Source organism: Magnolia sinica, chromosome 2 (assembly GCF_029962835.1).
Source record: "Magnolia sinica isolate HGM2019 chromosome 2, MsV1, whole genome shotgun sequence".
In the NCBI taxonomy this organism is placed as follows: Eukaryota; Viridiplantae; Streptophyta; class Magnoliopsida; order Magnoliales; family Magnoliaceae; genus Magnolia; species Magnolia sinica.
In genome coordinates, this window is record NC_080574.1 from 128,995,181 (window position 1) to 129,019,956 (window position 24,776).

Consider the following 24,776-nt stretch of genomic DNA (forward strand, 5'->3'; position numbering starts at 1 on the left):
ATGGCAGACGTTAAATCTCCACTATTTCCTGTTATGTGGGCCACCTGAGCGTCAGATCAGCCTGATCTTTGGAGGGATCACAGCCCTAAGGAGCCCCTTCAAAATGCATGGTGTGGATTATTGAGACACATCAAGGTGGGGCCCACGGCTGGGACCGTGGGTCCCTGCCAGGCCGGCCGTCAGCCAGCACTGCAGGCAGCGCCTGCGCGTCTCTGGCGTGTCAGCGGCAGCAGCGCTGCCTGCTTGTTGCTGTTTTTTTTTGAAAATTTGAAATTTTACGGTTTTTCCCCTGTAGGGCCCACATCAGATGAATCCACTCCAACCATTGGATTCCACGGTCCAAGACCGATCAAATGAGTCCAATATGCAGCCCATTTTTGGTGAATAGAAGGATCAAGGTGGGTTTTAACGGTATTACCGCTATTCCCTATGGTATGGCCTGCCAGAAAGTTGGATCAGCTTCATTTTTCGGCTCAACGCCTAAAATGAGCTGGAGAATGGAATGAACGGCGTGGATTAATCTTCATACACCAAGGTAGGGCCTGCATGAACAGCCCACCTCAAAAAGCCCCTTTTTTTTCTCTTTTTTTTAGCTTGTAAGTACACACCCCTGACAATACACGCACTCCATGTTATCCACCCCTACTTCGTCCAGCGTCCAGAGATGTTGGATGGGATGGACATCACGGTGGGTCCCACATGCACGTGGCCCACCTGATCAGTCTAATATTTGTGTTTTTCCATCATCCAGGTCAGGCCCACTGGATGGCATGGAAAAAGCAGATGGACAGCATTGATAGAATACATCCATCATGGTGGGTCCACGATCGGTGTGGATCTGGTGGACCACACCCATAACAAAAGAGAGAGAGAGAGAGAGAGAGAGAGAGAGAGAGAGAGAGAGAGAGAGAGAGATACGATGAGATAGAGGGACCCCGCCACTATGGGCCCCTATTGATTAAATCACATACATCAAAAATGGGTCTCACCAACAAGTGGGCCCTAAGATAAGAAATAGCGGTGGATCACCCACCTATCTTCCTTCTTCTTGCTCCCCTAGCCTCCTTAGCTCCTTGCCTTCGAGTTTGATGGAGGTAGATGATGGATGGATGGTTGAGATGTGAGATGAGAGGGTGGAAAAAGTGGGTCACACTTGTTGCTTGGGAGAGAGGAGCTTGGACGTAGGAATTTTTGCTTGGGAGAGATTTTTTTTATAGAAATGAGGGAGAGAGAGAAGTGATGGGTTGATAAGAGGTGATGGAGTGATGTGTGATGGGTGATGGGTGAAGTGATGGGTTGTAAGAAAGGGATGAGTGGAGAGAGAGAGAGAGAGAGAGAGAGAGAGAGAGAGAGAGTTGACTTTGGGAATGGGAAGGGATGGGTTGATGTACTTGGGATATGGAGTGACTTGACTTGTACTTGACATTGATTGATTGATTGATTGATGGGACATGACGTAGAGATTCTATCAAAATTCACAACGTGCAGCGTTTCTTTGGAACGAACGCTGGCCCACATCTCCTGGCCTGGGCATCGGTTCGGTGCGCGAGTCGCGGCGTTGGAACCGCGGAGACGGCACGATCGCTATGATACAAGTTTCGGTTCGAGCCAACTTCGGTATGTGGGACCTGGTTTAGGATCGCGCACAAACATCAGATACGGTGCGAAGGTTGGCGGAATTCGACCGGAAGGACCGCGGAAGGCAACGGAATGGTACGGACTATGATACAGGTCTTAAAATATGTGCATTATATTAATAGCCTATTGACACATGTTACACATGTGACTTTCTTACCTTTAAAAGTGAGTAATAAGATGTAGAAGATTGGTAATCGAATTAAAAGAGAGGAATTGCAGAACTAGTCAAAACTGAGGATATGTGATCCTTGGATTTAGAATACCCTCAAATCGAACATATGGACTAGGAATACCTTCAAACAAACTCTAATCATCTTATTGTAAGGTATATTTAGGGACACAAATTGCCTACCACCCTATTTCAAGGTTCCTACAATTGGAAGCTAGAAGCCCACCATGATGTTTGTAAGGAATCCATTATGTCCATCCATTGTTAGCTCATGTTGAGGCATGCAATTCAAGTGAGCCACAATATGGGAAATAATGAATATTAAACACCCACCATTGAAATATTCATGGGGATGTGGACATTGGATCATAGGTGCATTTTTTAAAGGCTTTTGCTAGTGTGTTTAGGGCATGGGCTATTATATTTGACTGTAGCTGCTACTAGCCAATTACATAAATTTTCACAACTGACTAGACCTTGTAGAAACCTTATGAGAAGGAATCGTTGGATTCCATGTCTTAAAATGACTCGTTGATCTGCGATCGGAGATTATGGGTAGGGGACTATGGTTATAAAGAGGGAAATTGTTAGGTACCCTCTCCACCTGTACAAGCATACGGTCTTTAATTCATAACTGAATGAACTTTCAGAAATTAGAATTAGCTTGTGTACTGATGATGCAGATGTGCATGTAATATGGTGTGGCGATGCAATGCAATGCTTGTAACAAGTGATGTCCCAAGTAAAATAAATCTACCATAACTCACTGATTTAAATAAGCAGTCGAACCCTAGTCAATCCAAGTTTTTGATAGGCAATATCCGGTATATGGGCAAGCCACAAAGTATACGCTTAAACTAGCTAGACCAACAAGAGGGTTGGAGTAAAGAGAATGATGTACGATGGTTATGCAACTGCAAATTATGTTGATTAGAATTGGGTTAGCGGGTCGCAGGGATTGATTTGCGTGGAGTAGATCGGCCTTTGGTGACTCAAGCGGCTAAAACTTAAGGTTTGGCTAGGTTGACCTGAGGTAAAATGGATTTTCTTTTTTGCACTCTCTTCTTGATAGATGGGCGGGCTAGATCCCACTCTCACTCTTAATGGTTGGAGGTTTGAGAAGTCAAAATATGAAAGGTGAGAGGTGAGAATGAATGGAAATGGGCTATTTATAGGCTTTTGGGATGACACTTCGATAAATTTTGAAAACTCCAAGGTTAAATGATGTTTTAAGGGCTAGGATTGCATACTGTCACGTGGCGCAATGCATGCGGTTGGATCAATGACAATGGGTGTAATTTTGAGTAAGGGGTGAGGGTAGCGCTATTTTTTCCACTATCAATGCGTTTACTGAGGAGTCGAGTTAACGTCGCCACCTTACCCAACTCCATCGCGAAAGTTGGAGAATTGCCACGTGACAGGCGTCACACATTGTTTCACCCATCATGTGTAACTTTTCCATTTTTCACGGGTGAGCTCCTAGGGTGGTGTATCTCATTTTATTCCACTGGTTTGACGCTATTGTGGTCCTATGTGCTAATGGGTATGGGGATGGCTTTGGACTTGGGGTCTAAAGTTTGGCTTAGTTTTGGGTTGATTGGTTAATTAGACCAACTAGGTTGGAATGAGTTGGCTAGGTTGGATTGAGTTGACTGGGTTGGACTGAGTACTCTATTTAATTTGCTGACCTCTTAATGGGATATCTACGGGGCTATGAATTTTTGGATCAAGTTGATATTTGTGTTTTTAGTTCATCCCAATGATAATGACCTTATGAACCATTTGGATGGCATATAAATATCTTGGTGGACCTCGGGAAGGTATCAATGGTGGGCACTTCCCTCTCCACCATTTCCTATCACGTGGCCCACTTGCATCTTAATTATTCCTCATTATTGGGTTTTATGTCCTACCATGAGATGGGAAAACATATGCACATGGTGGATTCCTCATAAACGTTGTAGTTGGCCCTACCAAGCAACCTACCTTTCTTGTCGGTTGCAGGCAATCCACATTCTAAAATTAGAGGTGTATTTGTTAGTGCACTTATTTGTGTGCCTATTTGTCAATCACGTGAGTTCTTGTGTCAATGAATTGGTTGAGCCATTGGAAGCTGAAGACCGAATACACATGAAGACACGAAAGCATCAAGGAGTGAAGGAACATGCAAACAAAGGTGCCTTAGTGACCCCAACCCTAAACACAAAACAATATAACCTCCGGATGATCCATTTCTTAATATGCAAAACCTTATTTGATCATCCCTCTACCTTAAGAGCTCAATCGAAACATGATAAAATAGGTTAAGAGATGTTCAAAACTGTTGCAAACCAAGTAGCCCAAAATAGCAAAATTTAAGAGTTTGGTCGATCCTCGATCGATCGAGAATGGCTAAAACAGTACAAAAACATTTGTGACCAAAATCGAATGAATTTTGATCGATCGAAGGTAATGTTGTTCTGCTCGTTTTTTTATCGTCGGAACTTGATTCTTTTATAAGGGGACTAAGACCTTTGCCATTTTGATGATTTTTTTAATATATATATTTATTTGTTTATTTATATTTTTTTTGCAATTAGAGCTTAGGTAATTCTCCATTCATATCCATCATCCTAAGCCCTTAAATTTATGAGATTCAAGTTATCTTTTTTAGCCTTATCACTTTAACGAGGATTCCAACCTCCATTATGAAGATAAACTGATATTAGGCACGAACCTATAAACATGTCATTATATAAATCCTTTATAATACTCATCTATGTGAATCCCTACCAAGAATCAACTATAATATCTAGTTACAAGATATTCAACCTAACTCTCATCACTTTGGTCAACTCATTAGAGCATTGCATGCATGGTGTTTGATCATGGAATTGAGCCATTTGATTTCAACAATTATGAGAGCAATTGAGAAGTTGATTCAAGTGTATGAGAGCATTGGAGAAACATCTCAATAAGTTGTTACAAATGGGCTCAATCTGACAAATAAGTTGTCAACTGTAAAGTCCACACACTCTTTCCTTATATGGGATTAAGTGTAAAATTTGTGACCCAAACTCGAATATGTTATTGTATAGGACTCAGGCTCTTGTGCATGATTAAATTCAACTGACACGGCTACGCTTGTGTTAGTCTCCATGAGAGCCTTTAGCGAGAGTGTATGCAAGGCTTTGGATTGGCATCTCATTAACCGAACACAGGTGCGTTCATGTTAATCTCCATGGGGAGTGTCCAATGGGAGTGTATGTAGGGCCTTGATAGAAAACCAACGAAGTCTATGCGGGAGCCACCGACACAGGTAGAAACGTGTTTCTCTAACAAGAGAGTGTACGTGTAAGTTAATGGTTAATTTAAGAGAATCCATTGTAAATATTATAGGTGAATTTGATTGAAAGCATTTGATAGTGAATTTCTGGTATGTTTGAGGAGGGTGTGTCCATTATGAGTAGAGTATGCAAGCAGCCAAACCAATATATATGTTTGTGTTTGTGATTATTATTTTAACACATTTTTATTTATGCATATGAGTTTGATTGGTTGAATTATATGAATGCTTGAATGGATTGAATGTTAGACATTTAATTAATCACACATGCATGAGATCATTATCTCGTTTTATAGACTAGTTGCCTACATTATTGTATTATTTGTAGTTTATATAATTGAGCCCACTTGGCTTGGAATCCTAAGTGTTGTTTGCCTTATTGATTTGAATTTGTAAATTAGTTAACTAAGCATATAATTTTCAAGTAGTCATATTCACTCCCTTTTAAGACTTTGTCGTAATTCTAAGCTCCACCAAACTTTCGCATGCTGTAGTAGACAATCCACACAATTTCAATATCAACAATTAGTGACAGTCTCCACACGATGAATGTTACCAATTGATAGTAGTTTTATATATATATATATATATATACACACACACACACACACACACACACACAACATGATTAATCAAATAATCTAAATTGATGATCAAACCTTTGAAAAAAAAAACAATAAATATGGACCATCTACATTCTTAACTTGGATAAAATTTAATGTGATTGTTAAGAAGTATGTATAACCAAGGGGGTCGATAACCCTTATAAGTTATTAACTAATTTCTCTTAAAACCGCTATACATTGTCTATTTCGTATTCGTTAATTAGACATTTACAATCATCTGACCTCGAATGATTTGAATGAATTTAGAAAACAATGTGTTTACACTCATTTTTTTACACACCACGTGGTTTAATAAGAAGTCGCCCCGTGTTGTTACTATGTGCTTAACAATGACAAGATTGTACTTGTATCCAAGGATATCTTTTGCCGCCTTCCTTCGGTGATACACCTTTTATCATAAAAATGTTGTAGCATATAATTGTATGGATGCCTTCAAAGGAATGAAGCATCGAATGACATGTAGCCTTAATTCATATGGCATGTGGCTAAGGAAGCATACCCAACACATCTATAAAAAAGACCCACCGAGGTAAGGATCCTATCACATATTTGGATATGCTTGATAAGGTCATATCAACAATCCTTTTGAAATGAGAGATTTTTCTAGAAACGTTGGGAGTTCTTACGAAAATTACGAAGATTTTCAATATCAAAAAATCAGACTAATATCTGAGCAGATTGGAACTGATGAATTGATGCCCAACTACGATATGATGGGATCGATTCCACCAGTTACATGAATATTTAATGTTATAATAGGGGGTCTCTAGAGATGGCTCTAATTAAACCACGATTAAATGTAAGAATCCTAAAATGTTTTTTGATATATGAAAATCGTTGCAGTTATGCTGGCAAAAGATCTTAAAATAGTTTCAGATTTATAAAAATCTCTCATAAAAAGACCATATAAAAAGTCATGGCTGCTAATGATCATAAACAATTAAGTAAACCTAAAGATAGTTTTTTCATATCCAAAAAACTATAAAAGGAGAATGCGACGAAGAGCTCTAAACCCATGTCAAGCACAAACTATTAACATAGTATTTATCTTTACCTTTCTTTTATCCTAGCATAACTTAGCCTAGCTTTAACTTAGATCGCCATTGTCCAATGCCATCGCTACAGTATCGTGGGAGTATAGTAAATACTCGTAACCATTTGTTGTCTATTTCTGATTAACTAATTTCTTACTTAGAAGTTCAAACACCCTAGTCACATTTTATTGACCAATTTCTTATTATAATAAGAATCATTTGCAAAATCAATAAAATCATCATTATTTTAATCTTTTAATTTTATTTTATTTATTTATTACATTTGAGAAACTCATTGATTATAACCTTCGATGAAATAAAAGTCTAAAAGTTAAATCAAAAGAGAATCCACCATAAAGAATTGACCCCTACCTTTTCAATAAATTGCCCGATCGCTATTATAAGTTATGGTTGAGAGGGTGGCTAAATCCTAAAATCTGGTATTAATTGACCCATCGTAGCGGGAGCACCATTGTTCAATTAAATATAGTGTCAAGTGCAACTCTAGTACACCTTTTTTGTTTTTTTGGTTAGCTTGTTAGTACACCCAATGTCAGTTCACGCTCCACTGTTAGCCACCCCCAATAGGGAATGGATGTCAAGACCGACTCTGGTACACCTACACTACCCAGTTGCACAAGTAAAATAAATACAGCTGTCATTTACACATGTGGCATAGTGTTGGATTGAATGGCATACAGCTGTCATTTATCGGGATAATGTTTTCATAGTGAGTTTGTTATGGATCCTATCATGTCTCATTCAGAAGGGCCTTTGTGAGGGCTTGACAGATACTTGATGCCACCCTTGTTATTCACGGATGCCTTGACTTGGGCACTGTAGGGGTATTCAAGTATGATAACTTAATATGGAAAAGGTTTGTCTAACTGGACATATACTGATTGTATGTTTACCAATACGGGGCTTAGGCATTGTTGGGGTAGGGCAGGGCAGGGACAGCAAGATCATTTCTTAATATGGGGTGTTGAGCCTGTGGAAAGTTGTGTTTAGGTTGGAAAAGCATTTCAATAAAGGGGTTGTCTTCTGCATTGGGGAACGGTTGTCAAATGTAATTTTGGGAGGATATGTGGTGTGGCGATAATCCTTTAGACCAAGATTATACTGGTTTACTTTTTATAGGGTGATCTTTCTCAATCCTGCACTTTCATATGTGGTCAGGTGGTATGGATGTTGACATTTCAGATGGATTTAAGAGAAGATGAAAATCAAGAACATTAAGCCTCATGGAGCATCTGAATAGGTTTATAACAAGCCTAGGCAAAAGGTACAATTGGGACTTCGGAGTGCAATCTCAAGAGGTTGGGGAATTTTCACTGAAGTTGTTCTTTGCATCATTACTGGGGAAAGACAGTGGGAGGAAGGTGGTTTCAGCATCAACTGGGTCATACCAGGGTTCCCCAAGGGTGATAATTTCGGTTGGCCATCTGCCCAAACAAATAATTACTGTTTGCTAGTTGGAAAGGAAAAGGTTCGAATGGTTAATGATTTGGGGAGCAGAGAAATGGCCATGACAAATGTGGGCTCCTTTTGTCTTGAATTGGGGAGTAGGCAGATCTTTCTTCCTTCCTTTCTTCTTTTATTATTATTATTATTATTATTATTATTATTATTATTTTATTTTTATGAATCATCATTGTACGATGGCAGGTTCATGGTGGTGCTTTAATCTTGTTGGGTTGGTCCGAGTGATGTTGAGGATGATTGCGGCCTTTTTTGAAGTGTGAAATGGGGGAATCTTGACATTAGGAGGACATTGTGGAAATTAGCTTTGTTAGTGTGGCTGTAACAATATTGACGCAGGGGAGGACGTGAGGTCGAGCACCGTCTTCCTCAAGAGGATAACTATTCCGAATCCACGGAACTTCTCTGGACTCCTCACAGAGACTTCTCGAATCCACGAGGAAAGAAAGCAGAAAATAGAAATAAATTCTAATAAATTCGAAATTGATTGATCAATGATTAAAATCGAGTTCACAACCCTTTAAATAAGGGTATCAAGCAATGGGAAAGAAATCATAATCAAACTACAACTCAAATTCCTAGAATCCGCGACTTACTATAAATAGTAAACTTACTATTTATAGACGGTCGTGATGTCTACTAGTGCGCAAGGTTTTCGGCCAAAAATAGTAAGTGTCCTATTTGGCTTCACCAAACCGTTCCCCTAATTATTCTAAGCTCTTTTCACGTTGGGCGCAACTCCTAAAGCCCAACGGATGAAGAGTTATAATCAAACTAAAACTTACTATTTATAGTAAAAATGAAATTAAAACAGGGAAACAACCATCAATCAAGGAGTTTTTCGCAATTCCGGGCTATGCAACCCGACGTAGCGGGTTGGTTAGCTAAAGTAGCTCGTTCTACCCCAAAATTATATATTTTAGGTCAGATAACTCATCCCGGATTGCAAGATATGCCCGATCTAAGGTCCGATGGTCCGGATCACCTTTGTCGTCGACCGGGCCTTTTCTGATCCATCTTGGCCATGAAACTGTCCGTGACCCGCTCTACATCGGTCCCCTCCACTTCAAAAGAACTCGTCCTCGAGTTCTTATCCTGTGCTGGTTCATGATACTCGGTCAAGTCCGCGACGTTGAAAGTCCGTGAGATTGTCATGTCATCTGGAAGATCAACAACATAAGCGTTGTCATTGATCGTTCGGATGATTGGTACCGGTCCAATCTTTTTATTCTTCAACTTGTTGTTGTTTCGGTCGGAAATCGTTCTTTGCGTAGATGGACCATTACTTGGCCGCCCACCTCGAACACTTTTTGTTGCCGATGCTTGTCCGCTTACTTCTTGTACTTTTTGTTCCAGGCATGTAGCTTGGTTTGTACCTCCGCATGAATGCCCATGATCTTGTCAGTCATATGTTCCGCTGCAATGCTCATGCCCGGGAGCTTGGGCAAAGGGACCAAGTCTAGTGTGTGGCGAGGTACTCGTCCATAAATAACTTGGAACGGGGATTTCCTGTCGAGCAGTTCACCATGTTGTTGAATGCAAACTCCGCTAGAAACAAGGCCAAATCTCAGTGCTTCGGTTTTTCTCCTGAAATACATCGAAGGAGGTTTCCCAACGTGCGATTCACAACCTCAGTTTAACCGTCAGTCTGTGGGTGGTGCTGCTGAACTGAAGTCGTGTATCGAATCGAGTCCACAAAGTCCGCCAAAAGTGGCTTATGAACTTCGTGTCACGGTCAGAAGTAATAGTCTTAGGAACCCCATGTAGCCGCACAATTTCTCTGAAGAATAGATTCGCCACGTGTGTTGCATCGAGAGTCTTCTTGCATGGAATAAAGTGCGCCATCTTGGAGAAACGATCTACTACCACGAACACCGAATCCATACCACGTTGTGTTCGTGGGAGACCAAGCACGAAGTCCATAGATAAATCCTCCCAAGGGCCGTCAGGTATGGGTAAAGGAGTGTAAAGGCCTGTATTATGAGATTGCCCCTTAGAGGTCTGACAAATATAACAACGTTGGACTGCCTTTCCCACATCACGTACCAATTGCGGCCAGTAATACCGTTCTTCCACAAGAGCTGGCGTCTTGTCTCGCCCAAGGTGTCCACTGAGGCCACCTCCATGTAGCTCTTGGATTATCTGTTCCCTTAGTGAACTGTTTGGGATGCACAATCGATTTCCCTTGAAAAGGAACCCGTCTTGCATATGTAAGTCGCCGGGGTGACCTTCTTGGCATCTAACCCATGGGTCCTTGAAGTCGTCGTCATCGGCATATATGTCTTTGAGGCGCTCGAACCCGACAACCTCATTACTCATGGTGACTAACAAAGTTGCGCGGCGACTCAGTGCATCAGCTACCTTATTATGTTGCCCTGACTTATGTTTTAGTACGAACGTGAATTCCTGCAAAAACGAGATCCATCTAGCATGCACACGGTTAATGTTAGCTTGACTATTAATGAATTTGAGAGCTTGATGGTCCGTGTAAAGTATGAATTCCCTTTGAATCAAATAATGTCGCCAGTGCCGCAGTGCCTGGACCACCGCATATAACTCGATCTCATATGTAGACCACTTCTTACGTGCATCGCTAAGTTTCTCGCTGTAGAAGGCTACCGGCTTACCTTCTTGAGACAAAACTCTCCCAATTCCGACATATGAGGCATCACATTCGACTTCAAACAGTTTGTCGAAGTTGGGAAGTACAAGAACTGGGGTCGTGGATAGTCTGCACTTGATTTCGGCAAAGCTCCTGTCGGCTTCGTCAGTCCACTGAAACTGCCCTTTCTTCATGCAATCTGTGATTGGTGACATAATGGTACTGAAATTTTTTACGAACCGACGATAGAATGTCGCCAGTCCATGAAAACTTCGCACTTCGTGAATATTTGTAGAAACCGGCCATTCTCTGATTGCCTTCACCTTTTCTTCATCCACCCGAATGCCCGTGGATGTGACGACAAAACCCAGAAACAATAGGCTATCAGTCATGAAGCTGCACTTTTTTAAATTGAGGTACAGTTTATTTTTAGTGAGCACTTGAAGGACCTTCTTGAGGTATTCCATATGGGTGGTTTCGTCTTGACTGTATATCAAAATATCATCGAAGTAAACCACAACGAACCGCCCAATGAAAGGTTTCAGAACTTGGTTCATCAATCTCATAAATGTGCTAGGCGCATTCAAAAGCCCGAAGGGCATGACTATCCATTCGTATAATCCTTCCTTGGTTTTAAAGGTTGTTTTCCACTCATCACCCGACCGTATTCGAATCTGATGGTAGCCGCTCCTTAGATCCAATTTAGAGAATATTTTTGCACCCTCTAGCATGTCCAGTTTATCGTCCAACCGTGGTATAGGAAACCTGTATTTTATGGTGATTTTGTTGATGGCTCGGCTGTCAACACACATGCGCCAACTCCCATCTTTCTTTGGAGTTAATAGAGCTGGTACAGCACATGGACTCATACTCTCCCGAATAAGACCCTTACGGATCAACTCCTCTACTTGTCCCTGCAGAATCTCGCACTCATTCGGACTCATTCGATAATGGGGACGATTCGGTAAACTGGACCCAGGGATAAAGTCGATATGGTGTTGGATATCCCGCATGGGGGGTAACCCATCGGGAAGGTTATCGGGCCAGATTTCTTTGAATTCATGTAGCAGGGGCCTTAGTATTTCAGGGATGTTGGTAGGCTCGAGTTCTTCCCCTTTTACAATTAATGCATAAGTCTGTCCTGTTTCCTTTGATTCTTCCACGAAGTCCCATATGGTTAAGAGAAAACGGCCCTCCACTTTAGAAGTTTCAGGTGGTCCCTCTGGATCCATAGGGGCCAATATGGTCTTTCGGCCGTCCTTGACGAAGATATATATATTATCTTGCCCTTTATGAGTGGCATCACGGTCAGATTGCCAGGGCCGACCGAGTAGTATGTGACATGCTTCCATGTCGACCACATCGCATACTACTTCATCCTTATAATGTTTGCCAATTGAAAAGGATATGGTGAACCGTTCAGTTACCTTTGTTTCGCTGACCTTCTTGATCCAACCGATTGTACATGGAGAGGGATGACGCTCCGTTTTCAATTACAATTTTTCCACCATGACCTTGGAGACGATGTTCTCGCTACTCCCACTATCAATGATCACGTCGCAAACCTTTCGATTCACTGTACACCTAGTGCGGAAGATGTTATGCCGCTGTGGATGCACTTCTTTTCTTGGCGCATATAATAGTCGCCTCACGACAAGCGACTCGCCGTGATCTTGCTGAATCCAACCTGAATCATCTGCCTTGTCCTCGGTGGTATGCTCCTGTTCTTCAATATCTGGATCTTCATAAGCATTATCAGCACTACCATCATTGATGGCGAGGTTTGCCACTTTTCGTTGGGGACAAGTGTCACGCCCCAAACTCGGAAAACGGGCTCACAAAATTCCCAATCGCCGAATCCGGTGCCGACAGCCTCCGTAGTGCCCCATTTTCGGATTCCGACATTTTCATGCCAGGTTCCGATCCTGGGATCCTACAAGGAGGGTTTTCAGTATAAATTTTTTTTTGTAATAGAGCATAACCACAAGCATAACCAAGTCACAAAACAACATCACCACATATCCACTAAATCAAAAACTTTAAGTACAATGCAGAAAGGGAAATACAGGGTGATCAAAAGCTTCAAAATAAACTGATGTGCACTCCGGCCTCAGCGCTGCTGCTGTCCAACACTACCTGCACGCAACAGTCGTGCATAAGCTTACAAAAGCTTAGAGGGTGGTGCAAGTGTGTGTGCAAGGCCAGCGCCAAGTGTACAATATCAGAGTTATGCGGAAATATGCGATAAGTCCATGGATGCTATCAACTGTACCAACGCTATATGGTGCAAGACATGAATGCTATCGGCCATACCAAGGCCATGCGATGCGAGGCCTATATAGCCAAATGTCATATGCGAGATGCGAAGCAAGCATGTCAGTCCTCATCAAGTACACATATCAGTAGAGTTCCTCTCTGGATATCACCGGGGTCTAATACACCTCACACTGACTGCCTCCTCCCTAGCTGCACAGTCAAGTAAGTGGAAGAGACCACACTATCCGCCTGACTAGTAGTCTGCCAATATCTACCCGGCTCGTCGATAGCGGACTCATTTGCGAGCTGGTCAAACTCAGCCTAGCTTATAGCCCCCTCACTCGGGCGGATAAGGCCACACCCCCTTCCAACCGACCACGAAACAGTGGGAGACGCGGCCTACTGGTATTCGGCACTCGGGCGCTCGTGTATCCACTCGGTCTAGACGTTGGAGCATCTCCCGGTACCAAAAAGGTTCGGACTTTCACCCAAGGACATCCTAAGTGCCCACGTGCTAGAACCAAGCATTTCCTGTATCCGATACGGCCATCCACGATGTGTCTGTGGAGCCACGGCCCGATGTCGCTAGGGCGTGCGTGATCAAGTCACACATATGCAAGATGCATGAGTCACACCGTCATTCATGCAACAATCTCACGCGTACCACGCAATCATGTGGGGCACTCCGTCTCATAAGGAGTCCGTAAATAATCTCAGTCCAACGACTTATGCTATGATCAAACATTCCTCATATCAAGCATACAAATGATGCGTATGGGTATGAATCATGGGGCTATACTAAGCATGTTATAAAGTGGTGAACTATCAACAAATGTGGGCCTACTAATGGGCCCTAGGGAGAGTTATAATGCGGACATTTAACCAACATTATTCTTACAACGTGGACGTCAAACCAACATTTCTCCCAAGGCATAACCTGCCATTACACACACTATGGGGGAATCCCTCATTGCAATGGACCCTAAGGACATCCTGTTGGGCCTCGATCCATGGGCCTTATATTCATCAAATAGGCTGCATCATATGGGCCTTTTATAAATCAAGTGGGCCACATCGAAGGGGCCTTATGTACATTGCAATGGGCCATATCCCACGGGCCTTTGAATGCATCACAATGGGCCTTGTAACATGGGCCTCAAATACATTGAATGGGCCCCATCACATGGGCCTTACATGTATACCAAGGTGGGCCATACCAAAACACAAGTGGTGATGATGATTTCCACCATTAAAATCCCTAAGGTCCACCAACAAATGTATATTATATAATATAATATATAATATATACAATATAACATATATAATGTAATATATATTATATACAATATAACATTTATAATATAACATATATATATATATAAATATATATATTTATATACACACACCACACGCACGCACGCACACAGCACGCACGCACACACACGCGCGCACACACGCGCACAGGGGGGGTCCCACCGTCCAGGGAGGACGGTGCGGACGAACACATACAGCAAGGTAGGCCCCACCGTCTGTCTGGACGGTGGGTACAACACATACATCACTGTGGGTCCCATGTGGGGCCTACCATAACATTTATATGGCATCCAATCCGTCCATAAGGTCACACGGGCCTGGAAGAAGAGGAAAAATGAATTTCAGCTTGATCCGAAACTTCTATGGCCCGTAAAAGGGTTTCAATGGTAGAGTTCAATCACCGCTGTTTTCTTGTGGTGTGGGCTGCCCGAGGTCCTGGATCGATCGATTTTGGAGGGGACCCACCTCAAGGGGTGGTCCACCTCATGGACGGCGTGGATACAAAATATACATCATGGTGGGGCCCACATGAGGGGCCGTGGGTCCCTGCACGGACGCCCGCTGCACGGCAGGCAGCGCCTGCGCCTCTGGCGCTGTCAGCGGCAGCAGGGCTGCTGCCCTTATATATGAAAACTCATTTTTCAACGGTTTTTCATACGTGGGGCCCGCATCAGGTAGATCTACCCCAGCCATTGGTCTCTACAGGCCATAACAAATCCGTAGAGTCCAATATTGGATATTTTGGCATAAAAAAAAAGATTCAAGTGAATCTAAACGGTGAAAACCACTGTTTTGAAAGGTATGGCCCACCAGATGCTTGGATCGGCTTCATTTTTCGGCTCAACGCCTAAAATGAACTCAAGAATGGAATGGACGGCATGGATTGTCCTCATACATCAATGTGGGGTCCACACAAGTGGACCACCTCAATGGGCTGTGAACCAAGCTGATATTTGTGCTTTCATTTCAGTCCAGGGACGTCCCTGGACAGGGACGGCCCATGCATGTTGCATGCACAAGGTGGGCCTTGCTCCTGTGGGCCACCAAATGGATGAACGGTAAGGATAAAACATACCTTAAGGTGGGGCCCATCCCAGTGGGTCACATGGCCACCCCATCACACACAAAGATAAATAAAGAAATAAATAAAAGAGAAGGAGAGAGAGATAGAGAGAGAAATGGGACACGCATGATGGAGGGCTCCGCCACTATGAGCCCTCCCTTACAAGCAATCATACATCGAGTGGGTCCCAATACATGTGGGCCTACCAAATCAAGGATCAACGGTGGAGATCCCTTCTCCACTCAAATGGACGGTCCAGATGACCTCTTTCCAAGTTAGAAAATAAACGTCATGATGGGGTCCATGGAGAATGGCCCCATCATGGAATGATCATGAAGATCAAGATGGGCCATCGGGCACATCTTAAGGTCCCAAGTGAGATCCATACCATTGATCGGTAGGCCTCACTTGGTCCATCATCAAAACATGAAAAACCTATCCTATAAGGCACCCACCGTCCGATCTTCTTGGTCCGCTGGAAAGCCGACCTCCTTGAGCTTCACTTTGATGGTGGGAGATGAAGATTCAAGGGCTAAGATGGAAGATTTGGGATGGGAAAGTGGACCACACACATGCACTCTCTCACATGGAGAAGCTTGGACGTGAGAGCTCTCTTAGGTTGCTTGGAATTGAGTTGAGAAATGAGAAAGAGAGAGGGAGAGATGGGATGTAAAGAGAGAGAGTGATGGATGTGAGTGATGGGTGAGGTGATGTGTACTTGACTAGCATGGGTGTGTAAGAGAGAGGGTGAGAAAGGGTTGACTTTGGAGAGAGAAAGCATGGGTTGCTTGTACTTGACATGAGGTGATGGATGGGATTGATTGATGGGATTGATTTGACACATTGAAGAGATTCTCTTGGGATTACAAACGCACGGCGTTTTCTTCGAAATAAACGCCGGCTCACATCTTCCTGCCAGGGTATCGGATCGGTGCGAGAGACGCGGCGTCGGAACCGCGGCGACGGTGCGGTCGCAATGGTACAAGTCTTGATTTAAGCCGACTCAAATGCACAACATAAGGTTTAGGGTCGATCGCAACGTCGATTATACGTCACAGGTTGCCAAAATTTGACAGGAAGGATCGCGGGACTCGACGGAACAGAACGGACTAGGATACGGGTCTTACAACAAGTATTTGATAGGTGGCCCGGTTGGCCACAACGATAGCAGTTATCGGGCCTTGGCCGAGCATAGGGGTTCGGGATTTTACTTGGACCAGCAGCAGTCGATACGCCCCTTTGGGGTCTAGCTTGCCCACTTCCCTGATCTCGGTTCTCAAACGTAGGAGGTTGAGTGCGTGCTCCTATGGGCTCCTTCCCCTTAGGCTGTGCAGTTCCCTGGGGCAGACCTGCCACAGGAATCCTTGCAGTAGGATAGGTTCGTGTGTTAGGACGTTCAAGTTGCACTTCTGCACGAGTAGTCAACTTGATCGCATCATTCATCGTCCAGACAGACTACATCTAGACTCGATCCTGGATAGCCATACGCAATCCACCGTTGAATCGGGCTTCATCCGCTGCCAGGTGCGGATTGGTGCTTTCGTCTGCCTGGTTCGTGCGAGTTGCAGTTGTTCCCACCAAGCTGAAGCTCCTCCTTTCAACTTGTAGGCCATAAGCTTGACCTTCTTTACTTCAGGGATGTCCATATAGTCAAAAAATCGCTCAACTTCAGAAAGCCAATCGAGGAAATTCTCAATGTGTAATTGGCCATTGAAGCTAAGAATATCAACCCTCATCTTGAATTCTTGATCCGTTCGATCTACTCGATCGCCGCCATGTCTGGGGTGTTGGAAGAGTATGTCGTCGATTTCCTCCTCAGGAATGACCCTTGGATGCACTGTTGGTACTATCCTGCGATCAGGGCGATTAATTGGGGGTGGAGGATTGCCACCAGGAACACGGATTTGCCTTAGGTTTTTCGCCAAGAGATCCGCTATGCGGTCGATGGAAGCCTGCAGCCCTTGCATGGCTTGCTGATTCTCTCGTTGCGCTACTTCGAAAGCTGCCGCCGTTAAAGGTAAATTCCCTGGAGCACCGCCCATGGGATTGTTGCCCGACCCGTCGTTAGAAGCCATCAATCCAAGGAGAAACCTCGCTTTGATACCAAACTGACGCAGGGGAGGACGTGAGGTCGAGTACCGTCTTCCTCAAGAGGATAACTATTCCGAATCCACGGAACTTCTCTGGACTCCTCACAGAGACTTCTTGAATCCACGAGGAAAGAAAGCAGAAAATAGAAATAAATTCTAATAAATTCGAAATTAATTGATCAATGATTAAAATCGAGTTCACAACCCTTTAAATAAGGGTATCAAGCAATGGGAAAGAAATCATAATCAAACTACAACTCAAACTCCTAGAATCCGCGACTTACTATAAATAGTAAACTTACTATTTATAGACGGTCGTGATGTCTACTAGTGCGCAAGGTTTTCGGCCAAAAATAGTAAGTGTCCTATTTGGCTTCACCAAACCGTTCCCCTAATTATTCTAAGCTCTTTTCACGTTGGGCGCAACTCCTAAAGCCCAACGGATGAAGAGTTATAATCAAACTAAAACTTACTATTTATAGTAAAAACGAAATTAAAACAAGGAAACGACCGTCAATCAAGGGGTTTTTTGCAATTCCAGGCGGCACAACCCGGCATAGCGGGGTTGGTTGGCTAAAGTAGCTCGTTCTACCCCAAAATCATATATTTTACGTCAGCTAACTCATTCCGGATTGCGAGATACGCCCGATCTAAGGTCCGATGGTCTGGATCGCTTCTGTCGTCGACCGGGCCTTTTCTGATCCATCTTGGCCATGAAACTGTCCGCAACCTGCTCTACATCAAATATGGAAGGAAAGCAACAACAGGACATTTAATAACAAGCTTGAGTTGCCAAAAAAGGTTTTTCTGACAGACCGAAGAGAAGTGGTTGCTTGGGTTGCATACAAGAGCTTTTGCTGGGTGCAGTAATGACGAAATTTTGGGCTTATGTGGAGCTGTGGCTTAACCTTTTGCTGGTTGATTACTTCTCATGATCTCCACCTTTGAGTTGTAGTTTTTGTCGAGTATAATAACAATAGGTCTTGTCGTGGGTTCACAGTCAACGAAACCTGTTTTTTGCACCTTTGGAGAAGATTTTCAAGAATTCCCACAATGTGAACCGCACATGATCAAGAATTCCCCATGATTGAGCGGTGCAGATTGACGATCCCACACAGGCAAAATTATCATTGGGCCATGCTAAATCAACCCGGCCTATATAAAACTGTAGTCATGGTTCCATAATCACACTTCAGTGATTTTCTTCAACTTAATTTTTGAAGTTGAAAGTGGGCCGTCATTGAAAATCTTCTTTCCTAATCTTCTAAAGTCATTTAAACATATTGATGATCAGATCATCAGTTCAATGTAAGTTTCCATATGGCCCATCAAGCATAGAATCTAGAACATGGGCTGTGCCATTCATTGGTCCACCTCAGCATCTGACTCTTCTCCAATTTCAACCAACTTTGCGTGTGGAAATCACCAACCTTTTCATAAGTAAAAAATGCGGAAACAACCCCAAAAAGGTACCTTTTAAAAAACCAAAAAAGAACTTGTAAAAATTAAAACAAGGGCTTTATTTTGAAATGGCTAGTGATTCAACAGCAGCCCCGTGTGATTGATCTAGACAGACAACACTCATGTGAGAGATACGGGCCATCCACTAGGTGGGTCACACTGTAAGCATGCCATGGACAAACAATCGATGATCAGTCAACTAAAACTTTTACGAGGAAATAAAAAAGTACAGCGGTCCAAATCCAATGGACACACGTGTGGCACTCACTTGAACAATCAGAGGGTTGAGGCATGTCAATCAGGGAATGTTTTTGGGTTGTCTCCATCCATGGTGAGGCCCACTGTATAAACGGACTGGATCATTGAAAATAGCCCGCATCCAACAACTAAAGTCCCAGTGTATCTTATTGCAACATGTGGAGATGAATTTTAGCCAACCTAGCTGAATATTAGGGCTGTCAACAGGCTGGGCTTGGGTAGGTGTCAGCTCCAATTTTGAACGGTGTTGGATCGGGTTGTCACCTGGCCTTATTCAAAATTCTAAAATTTTAAGCTCAAGTTATGAAGGGCTAAGATTTTATAAACTAATTATGATATTCTATCACTCTACGGTTCTTTATATATACTATCACATCAAGATTATATAATTTTATCTTATCCCATACACCAATAATTAATCCAATCCTTATTCCATCATAGTCATTCATTAAAAATCAAGTGCTAAATCTTCAAATCTAGATCTTTAAATTATCATCAAGTATAATAAAAATATTTTTAATATTAAATTTAAAATTTAACTGTTGAAAATATTTACAAAATCTTTTGGGTCTTGGGCCTTACGAAAATCAGTTGATGAGCATTTAAAACCTAAGATCTAACCCATAAGTAAGGTCATGTAAGTCTCACAAACCTTGATAAATGTACCTAATTACACTCCCTTTCATTAGCTACATAATAACCTTGTGGAGCAAACCAAACATATATATATATATATATATATATATATATATATATATATATATATATATATATATATATATATATATGGGAAAAGGTGCTATGCGCTCGACCTCACAAGACTGTCCCATGAGGTCAAGTTGTGTGGGCCCCACCATGATGCATTTCGAACATCTACCCCATCAGTCAGATGCACCATTCCATCGTGGGCCTGGGTCTCAAAAATCAAGTCAATCCATGCCTTGTGTGGGCCACACCACATACAGAAGTGGGGAGGGGCCGTGCATCATTAAAACATTCATAATCATTTTTTAGGCCTACCGAGATGTGGTTTGCAAATCAAGCCCATCCATTATGTGTGTCCCACTTGGATGAGGGTTTAGACCAAGTTTCAGCAGTATTCAAAACTCAGGTGGGCCCCACCAAGTGTTTTTATATGTTTTTGGCATGTCTTCACATGATTTTAGATGGTATGGCCCACCTGAGTTCCGTATATGGATGATTTTTGGGATATCCCATAATTTAGAGGGGACCCATCAAATGCACGGTGTTGATGGTTGACACGCATCTTGGTGGGGCCCACACTGCTCGACCTCACAGGAGCTTATCGTGAACCAGTGCGCAGCTTAGTATTCCTCTCTCTCTCTCTCTCTCTCTCTCTCTCTCTCTCTCTCTCTCTCTCTTTATATATATATATATATATATATATATATATATATATATATATATATATATATATATATATATATATATCAAGACTTAACCTCAATCCCAGATGAACTCTCATACATACTTATATCTAAAGATTAATTAGATTCAATGTTTCCTCAAGTCATTTATAAAGGACCTCTTGATTTAAATTTTTAATCTTGACTCCCAACAAGTTCACTTAGAAGTCTTCATTCATGGTACGCTAACACTCTTTTGTAAGTAGGGCAATGTATATAGGCCAGTCATTGTAACCAATGGTGGAGACCTTCAATCCTCAAGTGCCATTAATCCTTTTATACAAAATGATCACATCCACCTTGCTAGGTGATCATGGAATAATAGTCCGTAGACGACCACAACTCTCCCTTAGCCACCAACAGTTCCGTCTAATCTCAAGTTTCCAATGACAACCAAAAGAATTTCTCATTTAATACATATCTAGATGTGTTTAATATTTCCACTCATTAATTATGGCATAATTATATATCCAACTAGGATGCGCAAATCATCAGAATTTACAATTAAGAATATCAATATAACATTCACTTCATCAATGGACAAGGTTTACATTAGTTTTCCAATGCACAACTCTAACTGTCCGCCACCTGAGATCCATAGTTATCATGATCAATGGTCAAAATCATTGATGTCACATTTACCACCAATGGACAAGATTTGCCTTGATTTTTAAGGGCACGACTCCAATAATTTTATCTTTATTGTTTCCTACCGTGTGTCCTACCTAAATTATAGATCTAGTTGATTTTTGTACACACGGATTGCTTGCAGCCCAAAGTTTAGTGGATCCTTCCATGAAGTACTTGTAATATTCACTCAATTCGTATGTTTTATGAGCTATTTATAAGGCATAAGCCCAATCATAAGGCAGATCCAGAGCTCGAGTGAACCACACCATATGAAATATCAGGTATAAAGAGTCCCTTGATTGAAACCTTTACAGGGCCCACTTACAACTAGAGCTGGGCATCGGTCCTAGTCAGACCGGATTCGGCCTAATCCGGTCAGATCTGAAATTCTAATGGGTTGACCCGAAATCGATCCGATCCGAGACCGAGTTCAGGTTACTTGACTCGGACAGATCCGATGCTTGAATTATTTGACCCGATCTAAGTCTGACTCGGTGAGGCAAACCGAGTCGGATCGGGTTGGACACTATTCGGATCATTTCATATGGTGTGGTCCACTTCAATCTTTAATGTATCATAATTTTTTGTTCAACGCCTAAATTGATATGTCAAAAAGGATGAACGGCTTAGATAACATATATACATCAAGGTGGGCCTCACATGACTATAAAAAATTTGTATCAACGCCTGCTGCATGTGTTGTCGCATCGGGCAGGCTACGTCCCATCAGGCAGGCTACTGAAGTAACGTCACCAAGTTCTGTGGGCCCCACTATACTGTATGTGTTATATCTACACCGTCCATCAATTTTGAGATATCATTTTAGGGCATGAGCCAAATAAAGATGTAGACAAAAATATGTGATAAACCACATCACAGAAAAAAGTGGGGAGAATGATTCCACCGTTGAAACTATCCTAAGGCCTGCCGTAATGTTTATTTGAAATCCAACCTCTTCAAAAGTTGAAAAATAAAGAAATAAGGGAAAACACAAATACCAGGTTGATCTAAAACTTTTGTAGCCTTTAAAAGTTTTTAATGGTGGACGTCTCTGTCCATGGAACTTTCTATGTTGGGGTCCACTGGAGCTTTGGATTTCATTCATTTTTTGGATATTGCCTTGAAATGATCTCTCCAAATGGATGGAAGGTTGGATACAAAACATACATCATGGTGGGGCCCAAGTAACTTGGTTAAGCCACTTTAATATATACTCTCACAACCTACCATATTGACTTGCAAAGCAAGTAAACAGCTGTTGCCTGCCTGTTGATGTGCCGTGCAAGTAACTCTCATATGTGAGTGAACTTTGTTGGGGTCCACCGTGAATGCATGTGGTGTATCCACTCCGTCCATTTGTTTTTTCAAATTATTTTAGCTGTTGAACCCAAAATTGATGAATATTCAAAGCTCAAGTAGACCACACCATAAGAAAAAGTAAAAATATTGATTTTTTACTCCGGATCTGGCCGGATTGGAACGGTCCGGATCTATTCGGATCGGGTTTTCGGATCGGAACGGTCCGGATTAACCACTATCCGATCCTGATCCGAAAACTAGTCGGATCTAAATGATCTTACCCGATCCTACCCGATCCAGGCCGTCGGTTAGGTTCGGAACGGGTCGGATCGGGTCTGATCGGGTCGGATCCACCGGATCGAGTCAAAAATGCCCACCTCTACTTACAACCTCCATGAAGGGAAACACAAATATTAGTTTTGTCCAAAACTTACCCTGACCGTTGGATGGTTTTCAATATTGTTGGGTGCTCAATCCCCACTGTTTCCTATAGCGTGGTCCACTTGAGCTTCAGATTGCCATATGTTTGGGATCACGCCCCGTGATGAACGGTCAAAAAGGGTGGACAAAGCGAAACAACACAAATTAAGATGGGTCTATAGAACTTACGGCTCCTGCTAATCCATGACCGAATTTTGTTTCGAGAGACTATCATAGCGGAACAGACCTGATGTAAGGAGTGGATGTCACAAAAACAACATGGTGGGCCACATCGATTGGATGTTTTACAGGCCACTGCGATAGAACAGCTGGTGCTGCAAGGGACTCCGGTCCATAGGATCCTAATCCTAATCCACAAAAACCTAAAAATGAGCCCATAGTCGTCTAACATAAAGCATTTCATTTGATTGAGCCAACAATGAATAGGGCAGGTCCCAAAATATCCAAGATCAAATGTTCCAAATCCTGAGATCTGTGGCCCCTAGAAATAGATGGTTGTGAGAAAAGAACAGAAACTGATGTCTATGATCTTCCATCGTGGGAGAATTTTTGCTCATCTCCCATGTGGATTTGATATCATAAAACCAATGGTGAGGATCACCGAACCATGGGCCCCACCCGCAAGGAAATGTGGGCAACTTGCATCAGGACTTCAATTCACACACACACACACACACTCACACAAAAAACAAAGACAACACCACACGGTCCACACATACTCAATCAAACTAATTTCTTATTGACCAAAACACCCTTCCAAGAGCAGCAAATTACAAAGCATTATCCTACCCATTCCAAAACTCTTTCTCCACAGCCTATAAAAAATACTCCTGCAGAGAGAAAACGGAACGAAACAACAGCAACAAAAGCAAATACACACAATCTCTGTGTATAGAAGCAGAAAAACGACTTCCAAGCTCAACCAGAGCCTCTATTCAGCATCTCCATGTATTGGATAACCGACTCCTGCCTTTGGATTCTCATCTCTTCATAAAATCTTTCTATGAACTTCTCCGCCCTCCGGTCCACCGATTCGCCTTCTCCCTCTGAATCCAACGCCTCGGTTTCTCTTCCAACATCGACCGTTGGATCTTCCGATTCACACCCATCTTCCTCTTGCTCTTCTTCTTCTTCTTCGCCTCCGCTCGAATTGCCGGAACAGCTGCAGAGCAAGAGCATGGAATAGAGGTTCCTGCGGGTTCCCTTCTTGAATGGAGTTTTATTTAAAAGAGGAGTGCTTGGAGGAGAGAACTGGTATGCTCCAATGTAGTAGTTGTGGTGTTTTAGCAGGTTCAGATGCTTGATTTTTCGGGTCTTTTTGAATAAGAGGAGATTTGTGTTGATGGGTTTTCTCAGTTTGTGAATTGGAATGGAGATTGTGAGGATATTCATGGCCTTTTTGAAGATTTGGGGCTTTTTCTTCGGCATTTTTGCAGGTTTTTCGCAGGGTTTTGGAGTGAATAGAATGAATGGTGTGGTGGGGTTTTGGGAGCCTTTATATGGTACTGAAATAGCGTTTCCAATACGCGGAAAGGAAACAGTAGAGAGATTCACACGTGAAGAGGTTGAAACGGGTGGAAATTAGAATATCTGCTTATTTGTAACACGTATGTAGGATCCGAGACGTCCATTAGGTGATGGTAACTATAAGAGTTTTCTGA

The 24,776-nt window shown here is 42.5% G+C and overlaps 1 protein-coding gene across 1 annotated transcript; it reads right to left on the reverse strand.

Annotated features, from left to right (window-relative positions):
* Positions 1-23,838: 23,838 nt before the first annotated feature.
* On the reverse strand, positions 23,839-24,562 carry LOC131230502 (uncharacterized). Its single transcript, XM_058226419.1, has one exon. It carries the CDS (start codon positions 24,541-24,543, stop codon positions 24,034-24,036), a length of 510 nt encoding a protein of 169 aa, XP_058082402.1. The 5' UTR covers positions 24,544-24,562; the 3' UTR covers positions 23,839-24,033.
* Between the last annotated feature and the right edge of the window lie 214 nt (positions 24,563-24,776).

Coding starts and splice junctions, on each gene's coding strand:
- LOC131230502 (XM_058226419.1), bottom strand. CDS start 24,543: ATGCCGAAGAAAAAGCCCCAAATCTTCAAAAAGGCCATGAATATCCTC.